Below are 21,871 nucleotides of genomic sequence, written 5' to 3' on the forward strand. Positions count from 1 at the left end.
TAGCGTCACTTATTAAAAAAAAACAGAAGCTTCATGTCTCCAAATTACTAGATAAAAGCATTACACTTACCAAGTAATATTAAGGTTTTAGCAAAAAGTATACAATCACACGGTTGCAAGCTGTCATGTAAATGGCTCGCATTTATTTTTAATCTTGACAAGTATTGTAAAACGACATGAACGTCAATTGTCAAAAATTTTAAAGGAGTCCTGGGATTTATAATAAACTTAAAACTCTTAAAACTTTACAATATGGTTCATGTTCCTGCATTACTTGTTTAGTGATTTTGAAATGCAAAGGAGTATTAGTTTGGATAAAGTAAGTAGAATATAATTAGGTCTTAATTATTATTGTTATGAGATGAAAATATATCAGTCGATATGTTCTATTGTCTACCTTTTTTCAGATAAATGGTACAGAAGTGGTGTCAAATGCAAGAAACAGTGCACTCAATAACTCTCCCGAGTGAGTATTTAGTTAGCCTTTCCTTTTGACTAACGTTCATGATGATACACAAGTTTACGAGATCGATAATGTTCGATCAATTTATTTAGATTAATTGCCATCAGAGTTTTGTATACTGTAATATTGGTATAAATGTACTCTTTTAACATTTTCTCCAGTACGCCCCGTAGGAAAAGATTTCGGCCGGCGGGCAGCATATTCGAGCAGTACTGCATTACTATAAAGCCGAAGCTATACAGAAGTAGTTCCCTGTCTGAACTGACTGCTTTGTCAAGCGATTTCAGTGAGTGACCCGTTCGTTAGTATTGCATTCTTGTTACCTATAATACTTGTAACGATCTTATCCGTAACTTAACCAACAGCCTCACGGAAAAAAATATGTGACTAATTTAGTGTCTAAGTGCTTGTTCACGTTGGAACTCGCGGGCGCGGTGGCGGTCGCGAGCGCGGGGACGCACGGTGGATCGAAAATCGGCTGTAGAAGACATAGGATCTCGATGTCGCGAATGTTATTTTTTTTGATGGAAATGTATTCTGCTGATCATTACTGTTCTATAAAATGTCATATGACGTAATTGTGTGCACAAATGGAAGAGTTATAATTTTTTTAAGAAAATTTTGTATGGAGCTGACATGAAAAATGAGCATATCTCTGGAATCGCAAGGTTGGCCGTTATATCCTTGCACACTGATATAGTACTATTTATTTGTGATTTTTCGACATACTTTATATCGCGGCATCACTTGCGATTTTTTTTCTAAAAATCGTCAAAATTTTCAAAAAAAATATTTTGTTTATAATACATTTTAATGCTTAAGTATGACAATAACAAGTGTAATTTACAATATTTTTTATGCTTAGACCAAAACGTTGTAAGAAATCACAAAATCGTACTACTTCTCCTCGAATGGTGTTCTCTGAACCTCGTATAATCGTTGTTTCGGGCCTCTGAAGCTTCTTCCGAAAGACTTCCAATTAGTACAAAAGCATTTACTGCAATTATGTCCCCTCCGTGAATCAACAATTTGTGGACAGTTGATGACATGTAGTACCCATCATACATTTCCACGTATTTGCAGCGGTTGTTCTAGCGTATTCTTAAAATTTCGGCACGTCTACAAACTCTTCAGATGTGATAGCTCTCAGAATCACAGCAAATCTGTTTTTTTTTCTAAAAATCGTCAAAATTTAAAAAAATATATATTATGTTTATGATACATTTTAATGCTTAAATATGACTATAATAAGTGTAATTTACAATATTTTTCATGCTTAGCCCAAAACATTCCAAGAAATCACAATTTCAAATTACTCCTCCTCGAACGGTGCTCTCTGAGCCTCTTAAAATCTTTGTTTCGGGCTTCTGAAGCGTCTTTCGCAAGACTTCCGAGTGGTACAATATCATTTATCATATTTTTATATATTATCATTTACTGCAATTATGTCCCCTCCGTGAATCAACAATTTGTGGACAGTTGATGATATGTAGTACCCATCATACATTTCCACGTATTTGCAGCGGTTGTTCTAGCGTATTCTTAAAATTTCGGCACGTCTACAAACTCTTCAGATGTGATAGCTCTCAGAATCACAGCAAATCTGCATATTAGGTCTTCATCGAATCCAATGATCGCTGCAGTTTTACAAGGAAACTCAAAAAATCGCCTTGCTGTGTTCCCATCGTTAGTTGTGTCTAATCCTCGCTTAATGATGTCGATCAAATGGTTGAGATCATCTCTGAATCGTTCTTGGATGAGTTTTCTTCGTGAATGCAGTGTCTCTTGATGGCCTTTTCCTCTTGCAGACCACTTTTTGAAGTCTAGTGTTTCTAAGTCTTACGTGGAACTGTATGATGGGTACCTAACCCATCATACAGTTCCACGTATTTTCAGCGGTTGTTCTAGCGTATTCTTTAAATTTCGGCACGTCTACAAACTCTGCAGATGTGATAACTTGCAGAATCACAGCAAATCTGCATATTAGGTCTTCGTCTTATCCAAATACTGAACTTGTAACGGCAGGATAAACAAATGATATTAACACCAAGGTGGGGATTTGACGGTGATAGGGGGTTTGAAGATGATTCCAGCTCATTTATGACCTCTTTGGTTCCATTAAAGTTGATAGCTGACGGTGATACCGTATGGGTGAATCTAAAACCCTGCTCACCTATGTATTGGCATCCAGTCCAGTTTACTTTTGCGAAAGAATCCAAAGAAGTCGTCATAAATGAAAAAACTGCAATGGATAACCAAATAAAATCTCTCGTACCCTCAAAATGTCAAGTACTGAAATTAGTGACCAATTAATGGTGACGATGATTGATGGCAAAATTTTTGCATATCTGGCTGTAGCGAAGTGAAATGCGGCCTGCTCTACCTGTATTCGGCTAAGCCCACATAAATGAATAAGTTAGATGCCATTGCGTCAAAAACCGTTTCTTCTGGCGTGTATGAGTTCGGATTATCATCACTTCATGCCCGCATAAACGGAATGTCTTTTACACATAGCGTATCGTCTAGACTTCAAAAAGTGGTCTGCAAGAGGAAAAGGCCATCAAGAGACACTGCATTCACGAAGAAAACTCATCCAAGAACGATTCAGAGATGATCTCAACCATTTGATCGACATCATTAAGCGAGGATTAGACACAACTAACGATGGGAACACAGCAAGGCGATTTTTTGAGTTTCCTTGTAAAACTGCAGCGATCATTGGATTCGATGAAGACCTAATATGCAGATTTGCTGTGATTCTGAGAGCTATCACATCTGGAGAGTTTGTAGACGTGCCGAAATTTTAAGAATACGCTAGAACAACCGCTGCAAATACGTGGAACTGTATGATGGGTACTACATGTCATCAACTGTCCACAAATTGTTGATTCACGGAGGGGACATAATTGCAGTAAATGCTTTTGTACTAATTGGAAGTCTTTCGGAAGAAGCTTCAGAGGCCCGAAACAAAGATTATACGAGGTTCAGAGAACACCATTCGAGGAGAAGTAGTACGATTTTATGATTTCTTACAACGTTTTGGTCTAAGCATAAAAAATATTGTAAATTACACTTGTTATTGTCATACTTAAGCATTAAAATGTATTATAAACAAAAATTTTTTTTTGAAAATTTTGACGATTTTTAGAAAAAAAATCGCAAGTGATGCCGCGATATAAAGTATGTCAAAAATTCACAAATAAATAGTACTATATCAGTGTGCAAGGATATAACGGCCAACCTTGCGATTCCAGAGATATTCTCATTTTTCATGTCAGCTCCATACAAAATTTTCTTAAAAAAATTATAACTCTTCCATTTGTGCACACAATTACGTCATATGACATTTTATAGAACAGTAATGATCAGCAGAATACATTTCCATAAAAAAAAATAACATTCGCGACATCGAGATCCTATGTCTTCTACAGCCGATTTTCGATCCACAGTGGGACGTGGCGATTTGTGTTCACGTTGGCCGCCAGGCGGGCGTTTGGCTCAAACTGGCTCAAACCGGTTAAACTTACTTGACGTCGCGAGTGAATCGCGCCCGCCACCGCTAGTTCGACGTGAACACACACGAACATCTTCACTTGTTTGATATTGGCGCGAGCGCGCCGCGCGGGCCGCGCGCGACGCCGCTAGCTCGCCCGCGACTTAGACCGCGCGAACGGTTTGTACGTGAACACTTCGGTACATCGCCATATGTTTGATATTTCGCGACCGCGCCCGCCACCGCGCCCGCCACCGCGCCCGCGAGTCAACGTGAACGAACACTTATTTAGATTTATCAAATGACACATGCAACGTTTGCTGTTGTGCAATAAAATTGCTGTTTTTCGCCATTATATTGAAGCCTGATTTGCTATACGTGGTACCTATAAAACCAATAATATCGTTTTTCTCTTCGCAGACTTGTTAAGTAATTACCCGTATCAAATATTATACCAACTTAAACTTAACCAAATAGCTAGCTAGAAGTACATTAATAATTTAATTATTGTAAATTATACCTACTACTTATTACAGGTCTAGATTATTTTAAGAAGAATTACTGGGGTCGCAACAATTTGATACAATCGTATTACAATAGTGCCGGTGACACTGTAACAAAACATTTGCGAAGACATACCAACTTATTAATGTCGTGGAACTTTAAACAAAAGTTAGTACGCACTTATCTTTAACTATAGAAAAGAGAAATGTCTATAGTTTATAAATAAACGTATTTTTTATGTTCGCGGATCAGTCTTTCTTTAAATACACAATTAATTTGTGCTTCTAGAATTGCTATTTTCAAAATTCGTGTTAAATATGCTGCGTCAATGACACCACCTGGGAATTGAAGACCATCAGCTGAATTTAAGACTGTTCTACTACCTAAACCGTTGTCTAATGTTTCTATTATGTTTTAAACTTTTAACAATATTTTCATTAATTAGAAAGCCGAAGAAAAAGCCCGAAATGTCACCAGAGTCTTACGCCTCGAAGTTTGCGGCCGAGTACTTGAACAATTTCCGCAGAGACAAAGATGAGACCGACGCGAACACGACCTCTTGCGCTGATAATTCCAGGTAACCGATGTTTACTTACATCTTAATATAGAACAATCGTAATACTAAGGAATATTGTGAGGAAAATGGCTAGGTCGTTCAATGCTCTTTTTTATTTAGCTTGTTCTCCCACTGTTAAGTATGGGACTCCCTCTCCATACGCTGCTGAGTACGGCTCTGCGTCCGTCTTACACATTGCAGTCCAAAAAGTTAATCAATCCGGTCTAAATGATTTGTTTATGGATGTTTATTGTATTTTATATTTCAGCATGGACAGCACAGACAATTGTGGTATTCAAAAAGGAGCAGCGTTCCCTTTCAAATCAACTCCAAGTGGTAATCTAAAAGTTCAATCAAACCAAGTAAATAATCCTCTTTGTTAATAATACCTTTGCGTTACTTTGTTCCTTTAGTAGATATTTGATGTATGTTGTATATTACAGGTAGTGTTTCAATCGTCTACGGTTGGCGTGTTACTGGCAGATCCTACTCAAGCCAAAGTCAAAGTGAAATTTGAAGGCAAAGCGGCAGGAGAACCGGACGATGACGATTCACAAAACCTTGTTAGTGAATTAATAGAAGTAGAATTAATTTAATGTGATCAAAAATATCTAGTGTTGAAATAATAATTATTTTCTTCTTAGAACGATGCAGATTCAGAACATCAGATGTTCAGACCTAAAGAATTACAAACAGCGAATTTCACTACAAAATCTGGTATGACTGATCGAAGTGGAAAACAAAAAGTGCCTCCCAAGGACACGTTGGGCAAAGATTTGGGCAGCTTAGGATACACTACAGCCGAACCTATAGATTGGATGAGAGTACAGTTGCCTAAGAAACTGGATCTATTTCAAGAATTTTATCGCAGGATACACAATTACACGTAAGTTATCGTAAGGGTTTATCATTCTGATCTAGCTGTTCTAAGAAAAGCATTTAAAATATGAAACGTCATCAACGAAGCTATAAAATATTATAATCTTTGCAGGAACACAGACACTATTATACACATCGGCGACGAGGAGTTCCACTGTCACTACATTGTGCTACAAGTCTATTCATCTTTCTTTGACATGAATCCTCACAAAGAAATTGAACTTCCCACTGTAAGTCAATAATAAATTAAATATTATAATACCAATGTCTAAATAAAATTTGTAACTTCCAGTATTGTTACTAGGGAATGCAATCCCGACTCGAGATCGTCAACTCGAGATCCCTCGCGATCAGAAATATCAATCCCGCGAGATCCCGAGATTTTCGGGATCCCGTCTAGTTAGTAAAAATAATACAATTCGAACGGCTTGTTTAATGTAATATGTGTGTGATAGTGTGGTGAATGCAATAAATTATTATTTGAAAGAAAATAAAAGCCTTTATTTTTGAATATTACTAACAACGTAACATAATTAACAGGTGTTATAACATGAACATAATCAAAAAAGTAGGTGTAGCTCCAGGAGATCAAAATAAAAAGTAATCACATGGCATTTTGAAGTAGCCTCTTAAAATACATAGTGTATCAATAGTACGAGCTTCTAATCGGCATCTTAAGTCTATTGCAATGTAGCCAGCTGCTGAAAATGCCCTCTCCGACAATCCCGAACGGGATCTCGTCATATTATGCTTCGGGATTGATCCCGAAAAAATACACGGGATCTCGCGAGATCGGGATCCCGCGAGATCGGGATTGCATTCACTAATTGTTACCAACCAAATATGAGAATGTTGATGCTAGTTCAACATTTTTATATTCGTTTCTCACTCAAATAAGGTAGTTCACCTAAACCTAAAGTACTGTACGGACTACTTTGTGCTAGTTTTTCTAACAGACATGACTAATACCATAATACAATTTTCTTATAGACAAGCGTAACCCCAGAAGCATTCCAAACGATCTACGAATGGATGATATTCAATGGCGTGGAAAGTAATAAGCTCCTGAAGAGGGACAATATTTTAGATTTATTTTGCGCAGCGCAGTATCTTGCCATTAAAGGTACGATAGTGTTTCTCTTACTTCAGTCTTATTTATGTGATCCCCGTATGTTTAATTGATAATTCAATTAGATCTGGAAGATCAGTGTTGGTCGTTCATCGTGAATGAGAACCTTTTCACCGAAGACACAGCTTTTGCTCTGTTCAGAGAAGCAAGGAAAAGAGGCATGACGCCTGTTATGGATCTAATGGTATGTATACATTATCTCGTAGTCAGCGTTAAGTTGTGGCAGAGAGTTTGAAATGTTTATGTAAATTCTAGGTTCCTCGTGTGATGAGATTCTTCCTACCTCTGGTAGCTTCAAGAGATTTCATCACTTTAGAACCAGAAGAACTTATGCTGTTTCTTAAATCGAACTATATATCCGTCACAAGGTAATTGTTGCTGTCATTATATTATCGGTACTTCTCGTATTACTGAAACAAAATCGGTAAACTTTAAAATATAGAGCGCGTTTGTAGAAAAACGAAAAAAAATGTATATACTGATTGGGACGGTGCTTTAACCAGTCCGTAGAATATTTGTTAGTCCTAGTGGTGTATTTATCTGATTGTCCCTGATTGTAGTAAATAAATTTTAAGGAGATACGTCTTAGTACAACCTTGACTCTCAAATAAACCTTTAACTCGTTTCCAGTGAGATAGAAGTTCTAATGGCGGGAGTGCGATGGTTGTACGGCGACTGGTCTTCGCGTCGGAAGTTCGCAGTAGATGTGATGAGATGCGTGCGTTTCGGGCTTATCTCCCCGTGGCAGCTTGTAGACATCAAGCGAAACCCTGACAACGCGGAGATATTAGAGATCGTTAACGAGTCTGAGGTGCAGCAGATGGTTGATGATGGACTTGCGTAAGTAAATAACAAGGGAACATTTTTTGGAGGAGTTAATAGTCTTTCAACGAAATTAAAAATACATTTTATAAGTGAAAGACCGTTCGGAAAATAGTTTATTAAGCACTTATTCTCTACTTATTATCGTAAAATGGATTGCATGTTACTATAATTATAAATCCTCCTAATAAAAAGAAATATATTTCATAACAACAAAACTTCAAAAAAATCCATGTAGGTTGCAATAAACTGCAATATACCTAATTGTACTTTGTATGTGAGTACCTTAAATGAGTAGGCACTCATAATGTTCCTTCATTTCAGATACGTGATAATAAAGTATTGGTACGGGAATAGTTCAAAAAACTATTATCACTGGATCGACGTTCTTGGCCTGACGGAACCGGCAGAAAGGAACTGGATTGGTGAAGAGAAGGTATCAAACACTTTACAAATCAATTGTCTAAACTTCTAAAGTCTTGTAATATTAAAAGTATTTTTTTATTTATCCTGCAGAATCATGTAACATATAAAGAATTCCTAAAGTATCTGGAACAGTTTATGGTTCCAAAAGACCAAATGTACCAACAAATGGCGATGATGCAACCACATAGAAGAAATGACGATATGCCAGGTACTCATATTATTATGATTAACTGATTCCGATATTTTATTAAAATTATGTTAAAAGCAGTTCATTGGATCCTTAACCTTTTTTACGGACAGAAATTAAGCTATGATTCAGTATGCTTGCCCTGTAACTTTATAATTTAAAATATTATCAGGAATTGAACTTTTGATTCCTAAAAAATAATTATATTGAATTTAGCACCTATAATAAACACGTTTGCAATAAACATCAATATAATATAAGTGTTTGCGTATTATCAGGCAACATGCGAAGCATGGACAATGATAAAATGGAAATGCGAAGACCCAAGATGGATTTCCCGCTTCCTGCAACGCTCAAAGGCTTGACTGGCGATAAGGACAAATCCTTTCCGACAATGAGTGAATTCTTCGAGAATAGGAGAAAAGTTTGTATAAATACTATACATTTCTAAATAATTACACACCTTAATTATACTTTTACTACTTTTGTATGTGACTGTTGTGAAGTATGACAAAATATGTACAATATGAATGAAGCAAAAGAAGTTTGTAGGAATTATAGCGAGTGACGTCATCTCTGCCTTCGCCTATGATTCTATATAGTATCCTAAGTTTCGTTATACTCCTACTGCAAGATTTAGAAACTGGTAATTAAAATACTAGCTGACCCGCGCAACTTCGCTTGCGTCACATAAGAGAGAATGGGTCAGAATTTTCCATGTTTTTGTAACACTTTTAATTTTACTCTGCTCCTACTGGTCGTAGCGTGATGATATAAAATATGCTTTTTTTTCACGAAAAATATTCTCAAAATTATTTATATCTCTTAATGTAACGAAGTCGCGCTAAGGCATATCCGCCATTAAAACAGTTGCCATGACAACGGAATTTTGTGAATTCAATGTCATTTTAATATTGATTTTTCGCGACTTCGTTGAATTTTCTGAATTTTCCCGGGAAATGCGTCATTTTCCCGGGGTAAAAAGTAGCCTATGTCCTTTCTCGGGTATCAAAATATCTCCATACCAAATTTCATGCAAATTGGTTCAGTTGTTTAGGCGTGATTGAGTAGCAGACAGACAGACAGACAGACAGAGTTACTTTCGCATTTATAATACTAGCTGACCCGCGCAACTTCGCTTGCGTCGCATAAGAGAGAATGGGTCAGAATTTTCCACGTTTTATAACACTTTTTACTGTTACTCTGCTCCTATTGGTCCTAGCGTGATGATATAAAATATGCCTTTTTTTCACGAAAAATATATCAAAATTATTTAAATATCTCCTAATATAACGAAGTCGCGCTAAGGCATATCCGCCATTAAAACAGTTGCCATGACAACGGAATTTTGTTAATTTAATGTCATTATGAACTGAATTTTCCCGGGAAATGCGTCATTTTCCCGGGGTGAAAAGTAGCCTATGTCCTTTCTCGGGTATCAAAATATGTCCATACCAAATTTCATGCAAATTGGTTCGGTAGTTTAGGCGTGATTGAGTAGCAGACAGACAGACAGACAGAGTCACTTTCGCATTTATAATATTAGTATGGATTAGTATGGATTATGTTTTTTCTTATGTGTGCAGGCTCACGAAGGCAGTCCGACAATGTCAAACAGATCCCCGCCGTCACTGGAGGTGGACACTTCGCCACAAATGCCGCCCATCTCCGAGTGTCGACGAAGTCCTGATTCTGTATGCAAACATCAAAAACAATTAGAAGTAAGTTGCAATGTAGCAAACCAATTTTTTATTTTTTTATCTATGAATAGTAATTTCTACCTGTTGCCTACTAGGTACTTTTTCGTTTTATCTATATTTTTATGGTTTTTACATTAAAAACGAAACTCAAAGATACAGCCATGCATTAGAAGTTTTTAATGCCCTATCTTTAACTAATCAAAAAGGCATTTCTCTACAACTTCTGTGTTATAAATATACATAAAGAGAACAAAAATTGGAGACAGTATAAGTTTTATTTTTATTGTGTTGCACTATTTTAGGAGCAAAAGAAGCTGGTAGAGCAGCAGACGCAACAGTTGCAAATGGCTCAACAAGCTCGCCGTAAACAAATACAACAAATACACATGTGCTCTATTGAACAGGATCGTGTATGGAATTTTTATTCTTTTTTTTATCATTTGGACAATAATTTGTTATCATTCTTTGTTTCCGTTCAGTATTGTTCTTGGATGTCGTAAAAGTTGGACAATTTCCGTTATTAACAATCTGTTTATATCTTTAATCGCCTCCATAAAAAACGGAAAAGTTATAACAGCGGTAAACGTACGAATTTATACCTAGGCAACTTCTTTTGTTTCTAAGCAAACAATTGAATGTCATAACAATTCAGTTCTAGTAAAAGTCTCCTTCTACTATTGATTTTATTAATACATTTCGCGAGATTTAGGTCTATCCATTTACTTATTTCTTGTCTTATAATATTTCTCCTCAAATTATAAATGTTATATCACGATCATATGGTATTTAGATGCAGCAAGTATCAAATAAGAACGGCCAAATGTACGAGCCTCCCGAGAAGGATTCTGCCGAAGACCTGAATACTACAATGAGTGAGACGAGCAGCGCCACCGTCGACACCAGCATGACTGACAAAGTATGTGACGAACAAAATCTATGATAGTAAACCTTAGATAGTCTAAACACTAAAGTTGCGTTGGGCGATTTGTTTCTACAAATTGCCGTCATATTTCTTTCGAAATGAAGAGTTGCCGTACCTCGATCTCTCTACCACTATCGGCTACCGACAACAATACAACAAAAATACCGACAAAGATCTCCTCTCGACACAAATTCTGCTTTGTTGACACACAGGTATGGTATCATGTGGACCTAGAATATTCAGTATAATAACGTAATGGATGACTTAATTATATCTTATTTTGTTTTCCTGGTACATATGTAGGTAATATTTGTGAATGCTAAGCAATTCATGAAGGCTTCTAAGAAAATATCTCAGGCTCGTGAATAATAAGATAGGTACATGTATACTCCTATGTCCCAAGCTGCTGTAGAACTGATTAACGCTTCGTCATGATTCGATATTAACTGATTGATGGCGCAAATACACTGAAAAATATTTGAGACATTAAATTTCTCACATATGTGAAGTATTTTTAAGGAAAAATATTTTCATCACCATCTTAAGATTATCTGAAATCTTTATTGTTACGAATCTTAGAATCATTATTGTGCAAAATATTTTATAGATTATTTTGTCTAGTTTGCCTATAAGATTACTTTGACAAATGACAAATGATTAGCAGAAATATAAGCTCATTTCATACCTAACTTGCATGATCGAACTCTCAGCAACGAACTTTTTATTACAGTAGAAAAGCATTTTATAAAACTTAATTATTTTCAAACATCCCTAGAATCAGTACATAATGAGAAGATCAGACAAACGCCATAGCGTGGCGGCCACGTACTTGGCTGCTGCCACCGCTGCTCTGGCGGGATCCAGAGGGTAAGTTGGTCTTCCACTAATATAATAAGATTTATTAGTAAAGTAGCTAATCTGTAGTTACATTTGACCCAAAAATGCATTGTAAAAATGCCCACCACACCTTACCCAATCAGGAAGTCTGGCGAAAATTCTTGTATCTTTTATTCATAGCCTAGGATAGCTTTCATCCCTGAGTACTCTTCATTTCAATATTCAAACTTTGTCACTAGTGTAGAAATGATATTCAGTTTCTGTAATGAAGACAGTAAAGTATACTAACATAGAATAAACCAACACAGGGGTAATCAAAGTCCATCTGGCCCTCGTCCGCTGGCGGCCACGAACGCGTCCCGATCCGAACCAGCCACTCGAGCCAACGCGCCTATGTCACAAAACAACGTCGGAAGCCCGCAGATATCACTGTTCAATCAATCCAAGGAGTCCCTTGCAAAGATGAACATGTAAGCACTAAGCATTGACCAGTAGCTCTATTCTCTATCACTATCGACTACCGGCAACCGGCTAGCTATCGAAAATCTTTGTACGAATATGTGATCAGCGCCTGTAACGGGCGTCGTAGAAACTATTTTGGCAGTACATTTTAAATGTCAAACTTTCGATGCTCGAGAGTAGAGACTCGCGCAACAGGTTATAATCTAATATTGAATATTCACCTGGGAGGTTGTCACGTATCTCAGTTGACAACTATTTAAAAGTCACTATGCTGCACATTGGTTTCTCCCTTAGATTGTAGTGATTAATATGTTCCGTTAAAACAGCAATGTACTAAACAGTGATCATCAATTTGCCGTATACTAAGTAAACTAAGATACGTGATACGCATACAGGTTTCGGTTTCGTAGATCATGGTTAATCTTTCTGAATCAGGCTACCTACCCCTAGATAGACGTGATAGATGTTGCCACTGCTAGGTATGAGTAGTCGATCTAGAAATCAGTAAAAAAGAATCTCTTATATGGCTGTGCATCAGTAAGTGAGTCATACAATTACATACCGTGGCAATAATCAGTTTCCGATCTCTGATTTACTTACGAGATATCTGTATACCTTCAATGAATTTATCGGTGAATAGTCAGCGTAAATCATAATACTTCCTGTGCTAATGTTATGAATCACAAATTTATGAGTGTTTACAAATTCACCTCTTTAGCATAAATGATGCAACTACATCCATTCTGGCGACCTTCGATCAAATATTTGATTATAATCGTACGTGGAATATTTCTGAGTATCGCATCTGAATATTTTTAACCTAAAACCAAACCCAGACGATTCTCTTTCGAGTCAGATGAAAAAGATACCGTGTTATCATATTTTTTATTTTCAAGACATTCCATTCCAGATTACGTCTATCAAATAAATCTTATGCATAATTTCATCTACGACCGTGACGTCTAAAAACTTCCTTTCCTATAGGTAGATAACACTGGCAGTTTATGTATCAACAATATTAATGAGTTATTATATATATTATATTAGCAGCTAAACAATCGTTACGTTTAGTAAGAGATTCGTAAAAACAACTATTTTAGGCTATGAGACTGTTATACATAGGAAAGAGACTGATAATAATTCTTAAAATTTCTAAACAGGAACAAACTGTCTACCTCAATCTTGGGGCCGTCGAATAAGAACTACATAGCTGAAGGCTCTTTATTCAACTGGGACAGAGAAACTGTCCTAGTTTTTGGTGGAATAGATCCTCACACGACCTATGGCTTTGGTGGAAATACTGGAAAATATATTTATAGGTAAGCGTAACTATAAGACTTTGTACTTTTGAACATTTGTATTACTTTACTTGTATGAAAAACCATTGATATGTCTTGATTGTCTTTTAAATATATAGGAATTTGCAACTTCATTTCAAAAGCAGAGACATTGATGAATTTCAGGTTTGATCCAGTGACGAACGTTTGGGATTATGTTGGTGATCTCCCAGAGCCAAGGCATCATCATTCGGTAGCTTTTCTAAGAGGACGGGTGTATCTTGTCGGTTAGAATTTGTGGCTTCTATACGAAATGCAAAAAATGGCATAACTATCGTTAGTTATAAATATGTATTATAATTTATACCTAAAAGGTAACTAAAATGAAACAAAAATATCCAAATCAGGTAATATAAGTCCTCATCTGCATCCATACGATTTTATTTTCTCCTAATTTGCCTACGGGGTATTTTTCTTCCTACTTGTATTCCTAGTTGTCACCCCGGGGACACAGTGTTGGAGGGGACAACTGGGAATATACCCCCAAAAAGACTTCAGGTATTATACTAATTAATGTCGTTCTTATACCTAGTAAGATCTCATAACTCTATAGGAGGTGCTGATCCCAGGGACGACGACGTCCGTGGCAAATCAGTGGTAGTTTCAACAGTATGGAGTTTCGAACCGGTCACTCGATCCTGGTACAGTGAGAACGGTCTCATGACGCCTCGGAAGAACTTCGGACTTGTCGTACACCGCATGGCGATGTACGCTATTGGTGGACAGGATAAAAAGGGAAGGTATGGTAGTCAAACTAGTTTTTGCTAGTAGTATATTGTTGGTAAAGAGTTCGTGGTTTGCAGAAAGTAAAGTGACGGTTTCAAAAATTGAAAACTTTAGGCAGAAATACCAACCTTTTTGAAATATAGTTAGTATACGTAACACAGCAGGACTTATAGTGCATACATATACTTTTAGTATCATCCTAGCTATATCTAGTGATTTACCTAAAAATATTATTATATAAATACAGTAAGTATTCTTGCTTTCCAGAGTTCTTCGCTCGGTAGAAAAGTTTGATCCTAAAACGGGTTCGTGGTCAGAAGTGCGTTCCATGAGCGTGGCGCGCATGGCGGTGGCGTGTGCCAAGTACCGCGAGTACATCTGGGTCGCTGGCGGTATGACCGGCGAGAAGAAGAAGCCTGTCTGCAAGATTGTTGAGTGCTACAACTCTAAAACGAATGAGTTAGTAGCATTATTATTTTGATATTAAATTCGGTATCTCTACCGATAGTTATTATCTTTTTAAACGTGTTCGTTAATTTATGAATCACACTTTATCGAAAACGGCAATTAAAGTTTGAAAGGATTGTGATGATTAAATAGATAATAGAGATTTTTAGTGATTCAAATTTCTATAAATAAGTTCAGGAGTAAAACAAGAGACGATCCATTTTAGCAAGGCTACACACATGTGTTACGCTAGATTCTAACCAGCTTCTTGTATTTACAATCAATTACGAATTTAGAATATAAATGCAAACATTGCAGTGAAATATTATGTTTCGATATATTCAGATGGACAGAAATACACAGTCTGCGGTTCCCCAGATGTTTCTCAACGATGTTCGCCATGAACGATAAATTGTACATCGTCGGTGGAGCTGGCAAAGTGTCAGAAAAGGTAAATTGCATCGCACTGACTAGTATTCAGGTGTGTTATTAGGTATTTTGATGGAACGAATGGTGGAAATTCCCGCCGTATTTCCACTAGTAATATGAATATGATGTACTAAACAATTTTCTGGCTTATTTTTCGACTATTTCTTTTGAAAAATCTTTTAATACATTGAAGTAGAGTTTGTGGATTTTTTTTACCGGCAGTTAACTCTTAGAATCAAACGACGTAGAGACGTATTAGAAGTACAAGTTTAAAGCAAATTTACCGTGTCTATAGGAATGAAATAGTATTTTTACACCTGAATATCTTGCATCAATTAAATTTTACGCACACTTGTTGTAAAAAGAATCACAATATAATATGTTACAGGACAAGACAGCGAGTAGCGTGGGTGCGATTGATGCATGGGACTGGAAGGAGCGCGAGTGGAGACAAGAGACGGAGATGTCGATGCCACGGCATGGACACGCGCTCGCATATCTCGGCACGCAGCTCATTATTATAGGTACATTCTTACACACTATTTACTTTACAACTTTAGTTATTTCGCATATATTTTTGAAGACACAGTAGTTCTCTTAGTCACTAGTCCCCAACGGATTAACATTATGGCCTTGATATTCAAATCTATTCTTCCGTCACTTTCTTCAGGTTTGTTCAAGTAACCTGATTTGAAGCAATATTACTTTTATAGTCTCAAAGTCAAGTATGCTTTGTTTTATAAACTTTACAAGTATTTGAAAGCATTTTTTATCCAATAATAAACTAAATAAAATAGTTAATGCTCATTTCAACAAACACGTCAAGTATATTTTTACCAAACTTTTACGATTGCTTCATGTTTTAGTTATTGCATACTTTCGTGTCAATTTCTAAGAATGCGAATAGAAAAAATGCAGAATGTTAGAACGAAATTCTTAAAACATAAACATAGCAAAATATTTCTAACGAGCGCAACTTGTAAGTAGGCCAGATGCAAGAATGTTAGGTCTCCTAGAAACCGATGACTAGACAATAACTAAATACAAAGATAAACAGAATCTCTTCCTCATTTCAACATGTAAACAATTCCGCCTAGTGATCCGTATCATAGTAATCCATTACGATTAATATTTTTATTCGTTTCTCTATAAAGATTACTAGCACGCTTAATTAATTTTATCAACTCTTATATTATTATATGTATTACAGAATCTATATTATTGCGATAAGAGTATGATAATTAGTGTCCATTCTCTGAAAGTAGTATTAAGTGGTTGATATTAGGCCCTTATCGAAATAAGTATGTTTAGGTGCAAGTGGAAAATGAAGAGTGTTTGTTATGTAAATTGAACATACAAGACGCAGCATTTTTACTCGTATACTTGATTACAAAATATACCCACAATCGTTCTAGGGAATCATTATTTATATTGGTGAAAACCGCACGAGAATTCATTCAGTGGTCTAGTTAATTGTAATCAGACAGACAGAGATATGCGTCAATGGGACTTAATTTTATAATAACTTGTGATACAACGCCCAAAATATAAAAACTTTTGCTGTTATTTTTAACCGTTATCCGACTATTAAAAACGCGACCTGATTGAAGAAAGTTTACTTAATTACACTATAATGGAACCATTTTCTTTGGATTTTGTTAAGAAAGATGAGATGGCGAAACTGCGCAAGGGTTTTTCCATAAATCTTTGTGCGAATTCAAATTGTTTAATGACCGCAACCATATGCAAAGATTTTAATGGTCGCATGACGTTAATTTCTAAGAAGGAATGAAATTGTGAGTTTCCTTAACTAAAAGCCCAGTTTAACATGTATAGGTACAAATTTGTATTGATATAGGATGTGAATAACCCCAAGACAGTTAGGTGTAGTACCTACTCAAATCCATTTTCCAGGTTTTTCCATAGTTAGCAGACTTAATATTTAAGTATTCGAGCAATATTTGTTTCTTAATAAGAATCTAAGAGAAATACTTTTAACATTGTAAATCTCCGTTAACCATTCTTTTGCAAGCCGAAAATAGTTACACTCAAACAAAATATTGCATGCGAGGCGAAAAATATTTCAATGCTAATAGTGCAAACATTTAAAAGTTATGTATGTTTAATATGTTTACAAGCTGCAAATAGATCCTAACTATCTAAGAATAGGGGAACCGGTTCTTTAGGAGAATTATAGGAATGCTTCTTTTGTGAAGCTCTACAAGAAATAAACTAACATTAATGCAAAATTTTCGTCCCTTAAAAGATTATCTGAACTAGAAATGAATAGCTTAATATTGATACGCCACTGAATGCAAGAGAAGAAACGAGTGAGAGAAACGAGAGAGAAGAAACGAGAAGAGAGAGAGTGTAATGATAGTGTCTGTCATACCGAGAGCCCCATTTAGTGTCTTTACCCTGAATGCATCAGCTTCTCCAGGCGCTGGCCTTGCATCCATGACCTGTATTTATGCATTGTTTCTGCTTCGTTCCTAAGTTTATATGTTAATAGGTGGAGTAACAACAATCTACATGCGCGCCCTGAACAATGTGGAGTCGTTTTGCTGTGAGCGTGGAGCCTGGATACGCGGCGTGGCAACGCTGCCGACGCCGATGTCCGGCCACGGGGCAGTCACGCTGCCGCCAGCTTCTCTCATGTGATAGTACACGCCGGTAAGATAAACTTGTGAATAGTCGATCTATATACATATATCTCAGTTAAAAGAATCCTTAACATCGCTGCAAATGACATATTGCTGCCAGACTGCGCCTGACTGCGGTGATATAAGCCTCGGTAGATAAGACATAATAAAAGGCTTCGTTTTTTTTGTTCTTTGCGGTAAGCCATGGTTTGAAAGAAGAATCGTTATAGAATTTTCATGATTGTTTTGGCGGTCTGGGTGGTAATGTATATGACTGCTAATCACGAAATCTCGGACTCGATTCCCGAATCAAGCAAAGTGCTATTAGTATTTCCTAGATAGTAAGAAGCAAGAAGTTTTATTGTATGAAACGTGTATTTCAAATGAAGATTGCGTCTCTCTTCCTCATCAGGTAGATGCCGGCTACGTCGTCGTGACTCCGGTCCGACGAATATTTTAATATAACGTAGATACGTTTACCGAGAACAACAGAAGGATCTTTAAGTGCACTGTACCTATAGTATTATATACCTATATTTTATAAAGAAAATCTAAATTAATGTTTGTGAACGTCTCGGTGTGATAAGTTTACTGAAATCGTGAGTGTCGTCGTGTTAGTGCGTTTGTCGAGAAATTATTGTAACGTTAAATTATTCTTTAAAATGTGTGGTCTATTGTTTCTGTCTTTAATAAATTGACAACGTCTCATGGCTTTGTTTTATTACACTCTTGAACATAGCTATCCCTGTAATGTGGATATTGCATGCATTTGCACATGCAGTTGCAAAAACTGAAACATGATTTATTTGTGTTTAAATCTTTTAAGAATTGTATAGGTAGGTACTAATGATCTCTTGTTTACGTTTAAATATTTACCTGTAGTTCATAATAATATATTTTGCATAATTACAGCCATAATGTTAATTATTCATTTTCCTTGACAGGTTTATAATGCATTTTAATCAGCACTAAGTATATGTTTTCCGAGCCATCTGTACTCAAGAAAGATTACTTATTATATTTTGCCCTTTCAGTTTTATTTAAGTCTTTAAATTTTTTGACCCGTGACCGTCACCCTGCCGACCAAGAGGTTTTTTCCAAATGAGGGGTGAGTTAGGCTTTAAGTCTATCACGATGGCCAAGTAAGGTGGTCAAAAAATGGCGATTAAAAAAAGTGGCCCGGAGATTTTTTGCCAGCTTTTCTCATTGGCCCTATCTTCCGAACTGGCGGTAAATATTCTTCTGTATCAGAAATGTCAGCATTTAATCTGAATTGATGAATTGATTTTGTTATAAACTAATTTAAGGTCATTGTGTTTGAATAAAATCCAGATTAAAATAGTAATAAAATGTATTATTTACGTAATATCACTTATAATATCTTATCAAATATCGTTCTATAATTAGATCGGCTCCACTCTTATCGCTAATATCACAAGGAGACTATACTTTGTCTTTATTGTTTTTATTATTGATTCACTTTGTACTCATGGTGTTGATCGTGAGGTGTTCAGTCCCAGACCTCCCTGCACACTCCTAGGAGATCCCTCTCGAAGCCTTCCTCGCAGGGAGGGTACCGTTGGAAGAATAACACGTTGTTGACCGGCACGAATCTGCTAGGCTTTATGTGTCTGATCGCTTCCTAGAAAGAAAATAATAGGAGGTTAATAATTTTGAAAATAAATTATGATGTGAAATTTATGTTTTGCATTGTTATGGTAAGACATAGCAGAATTTATTAAGCTCAAGTTCAAGTAGAAAAAATCGCTTTGTAATTTAGGATTTATGACTAAATAGGTTTTTTGAAATAAGAGATTATTTACCGTTATTATAGGTTATTTATTTTATTTATGCAAAAGTTATTATTCGATTTTGTTTGATAACCAATATAATTTATTTAGCAAGTGAATATTTCTTGGTGCAAGAACCAAAGATGGTTTACAGTTTAATCTTGCAATGTTTTTCTGAACCCAAAATGCAAATTAACACCTGTACGTTAATATAACTAAATAGAAGTAAACAAGTCTGAATTCAGCGTAGTAACAATACAATCAGACAAGGCAATTGACACCAAATAAAACAATACAATAACAAGTAAGAAAAATAACATGATAGGTGATAAATTACAAGATAGTGTTCTGAAAAACATTATTTTATATCAAGGACAATTGAAAAATTAAAAGTCTTGAACTGTGAACAAATACGGGAAAACTGTTTATAGGAGGCAGTGAATAAAATAAAAGCTTTTGGTTACATTTAGTGTACGGAAACATATTGTATTTGAGAAAAAAAAGTTTTAGGTCTTTACCTATCATTCGAAGGTGGGTAAAAGTTCTTATTATTTTGAACACGGATTATGAAGGAGAAAATCGAAAAATACTTACAATTTCCAAAGCGTCGAGTTCTGAGGGATCACCCCCTACATCCTCTTCTATCCGTATCACACTCCTCGGGTGCAAATGTTTGCCGAAACCAACAGCAAAAATAACGCATAACACAAACAAAAACAAAATCTTCGTCATTGTCGATGTATAAGTAAGGCAATTGTTTAGACGTGCTACTATCAGTCGCTCTCAAATGTTTGACTCTTCGCTGCCTTCAGCCGCCTTTTAAATGTCGTATTGTTATCTCTTTGCTCAATGTTCTACGTCATGAATACAGTGCCAAGCTGGCTGGCCGATGTTTGCTCACCCAAGCGATGATACCGCTCTATTGACATTAGTACCTTTACGTCAGAAGGATAATAACATTTTTCGAATCTTACGCAATTGATATCAAAAAAGGATGTTATGTGATTGAACTCGTAATAAAAGGGCCATTGTTAAGTGCGTACGGCTACGTGATTCGCGTCATACAAGTTTTTATGACTAAAATTTTGGTACCGATACAAAGAAGGGTGTGTGGTTAAGTTTACGTATTGATTTCATCGAATTTATGCAACTAATTGATAAACAAAGCACTAGAAAATTCCAACTTAAGTATGTACACGTGTGTAGTAAATATTTACCGAGAAGTTTTTCAATTAAATAGGTTAACTAGCGCGTAATTAAAGTCTGTTATAATAATGAGGCTTGAAGCACTTTTTATAATTTTACGATGTAAAATTCTAGTTATTAAGTATTATGTTAATGTAAATTATTCCTAAGTAGCTTATATAGGCATACCTTTAATTAACCGCCTAAGAGTGTCACTGTTGACTATAAGTTAAGACCTTTTATGGATTACAAACTCAGTGTCCTTAAAAACTTTTGACACTTAATCAATCCTTGAAGTTAAATCAATTTTGTTACTAGATTATTGAATTATCAAATATTGAAACGATCTGAGATTTTTCTTCGGAAAAAAAGTAGCCGACTAAAAACTTTAAGTAATATTCTGTTTAAGACAATACAATATTTCGATACCTTGTTATTCGGCTGAAGATAATATTTTCTTAGCTGATTAGTAAGTGAACATCATAATGCGGCATTAGATGTTCAATCTATTTCCAATTAATTACCACACTCTATTCAGTTTTATGTTTGCCGATAATCTGCTACGATTGTGTTTCCTCTAGTCATGTAGTATAAACAAAAATTACTTGCAATTTATTTTTGAAGATGATACCATGATTTCGGCACCCATGCTTAGCATTTGTCAACCACACTATGACAAACAAAAAGCAAGGAGAACTTACTATAATGTCTGCAAAATTTTGGGGTGATTTTTCGCCGCGAAAATTTTCACGTGGCATTTTTACTTTTTTGTAACATAAAATTTTCTGAATTTGACAAATTTATTTTCCCTTAATAAATCATAATGCTTTTTTTCACTTCCAAATGTATTTATAGTCGTGTGTTCCTGTTTTTCAGAGACAGATATACTTCTTACATATATTCAGCCGTTGGTTGCTGGTATCAAAGCTGAGCAT

General features: G+C 35.9%; 1 protein-coding gene across 2 annotated transcripts; it reads left to right on the top strand.

The window, feature by feature from the left end:
• Positions 1-183: 183 nt before the first annotated feature.
• LOC142972487 (uncharacterized) lies at positions 184-18,663 on the top strand. 2 transcript variants are annotated; one of them, XM_076113666.1, is made up of 28 exons: positions 184-319; positions 408-466; positions 625-764; positions 4,493-4,628; positions 4,906-5,037; positions 5,285-5,378; positions 5,460-5,579; positions 5,661-5,902; positions 6,008-6,125; positions 6,886-7,018; positions 7,090-7,208; positions 7,280-7,392; positions 7,655-7,864; positions 8,171-8,282; positions 8,363-8,480; positions 8,738-8,883; positions 10,046-10,180; positions 10,950-11,075; positions 11,857-11,948; positions 12,227-12,388; positions 13,541-13,699; positions 13,844-13,944; positions 14,271-14,457; positions 14,711-14,902; positions 15,236-15,341; positions 15,708-15,843; positions 17,832-17,992; positions 18,374-18,663. In XM_076113666.1, exons 4-27 carry the CDS (start codon positions 4,606-4,608, stop codon positions 17,978-17,980), a joined length of 3,225 nt encoding a protein of 1,074 aa, XP_075969781.1. In that variant the 5' UTR covers positions 184-319; positions 408-466; positions 625-764; positions 4,493-4,605; the 3' UTR covers positions 17,981-17,992; positions 18,374-18,663. The 2 variants fall into 2 exon arrangements, with proteins under 2 accessions (XP_075969781.1, XP_075969780.1); XM_076113665.1 differs by having other exon boundaries at positions 625-749.
• The last annotated feature ends 3,208 nt before the right edge of the window (positions 18,664-21,871 follow it).

This window comes from Anticarsia gemmatalis, chromosome 4, assembly GCF_050436995.1.
Source record: "Anticarsia gemmatalis isolate Benzon Research Colony breed Stoneville strain chromosome 4, ilAntGemm2 primary, whole genome shotgun sequence".
Classification (NCBI taxonomy): domain Eukaryota; kingdom Metazoa; phylum Arthropoda; class Insecta; order Lepidoptera; family Erebidae; genus Anticarsia; species Anticarsia gemmatalis.

Excerpts from the sequence above, each read along its gene's own strand:
- LOC142972487 (XM_076113665.1), top strand. The coding sequence starts at position 260 with ATGTTCCTGCATTACTTGTTTAGTGATTTTGAAATGCAAAGGAGTATT. Across the intron at positions 7,209-7,279 it reads CGCCTGTTATGGATCTAATG|GTTCCTCGTGTGATGAGATT; the intron begins GTATGTATACAT and ends TGTAAATTCTAG. Across the intron at positions 11,949-12,226 it reads GCTCTGGCGGGATCCAGAGG|GGGTAATCAAAGTCCATCTG; the intron begins GTAAGTTGGTCT and ends AAACCAACACAG.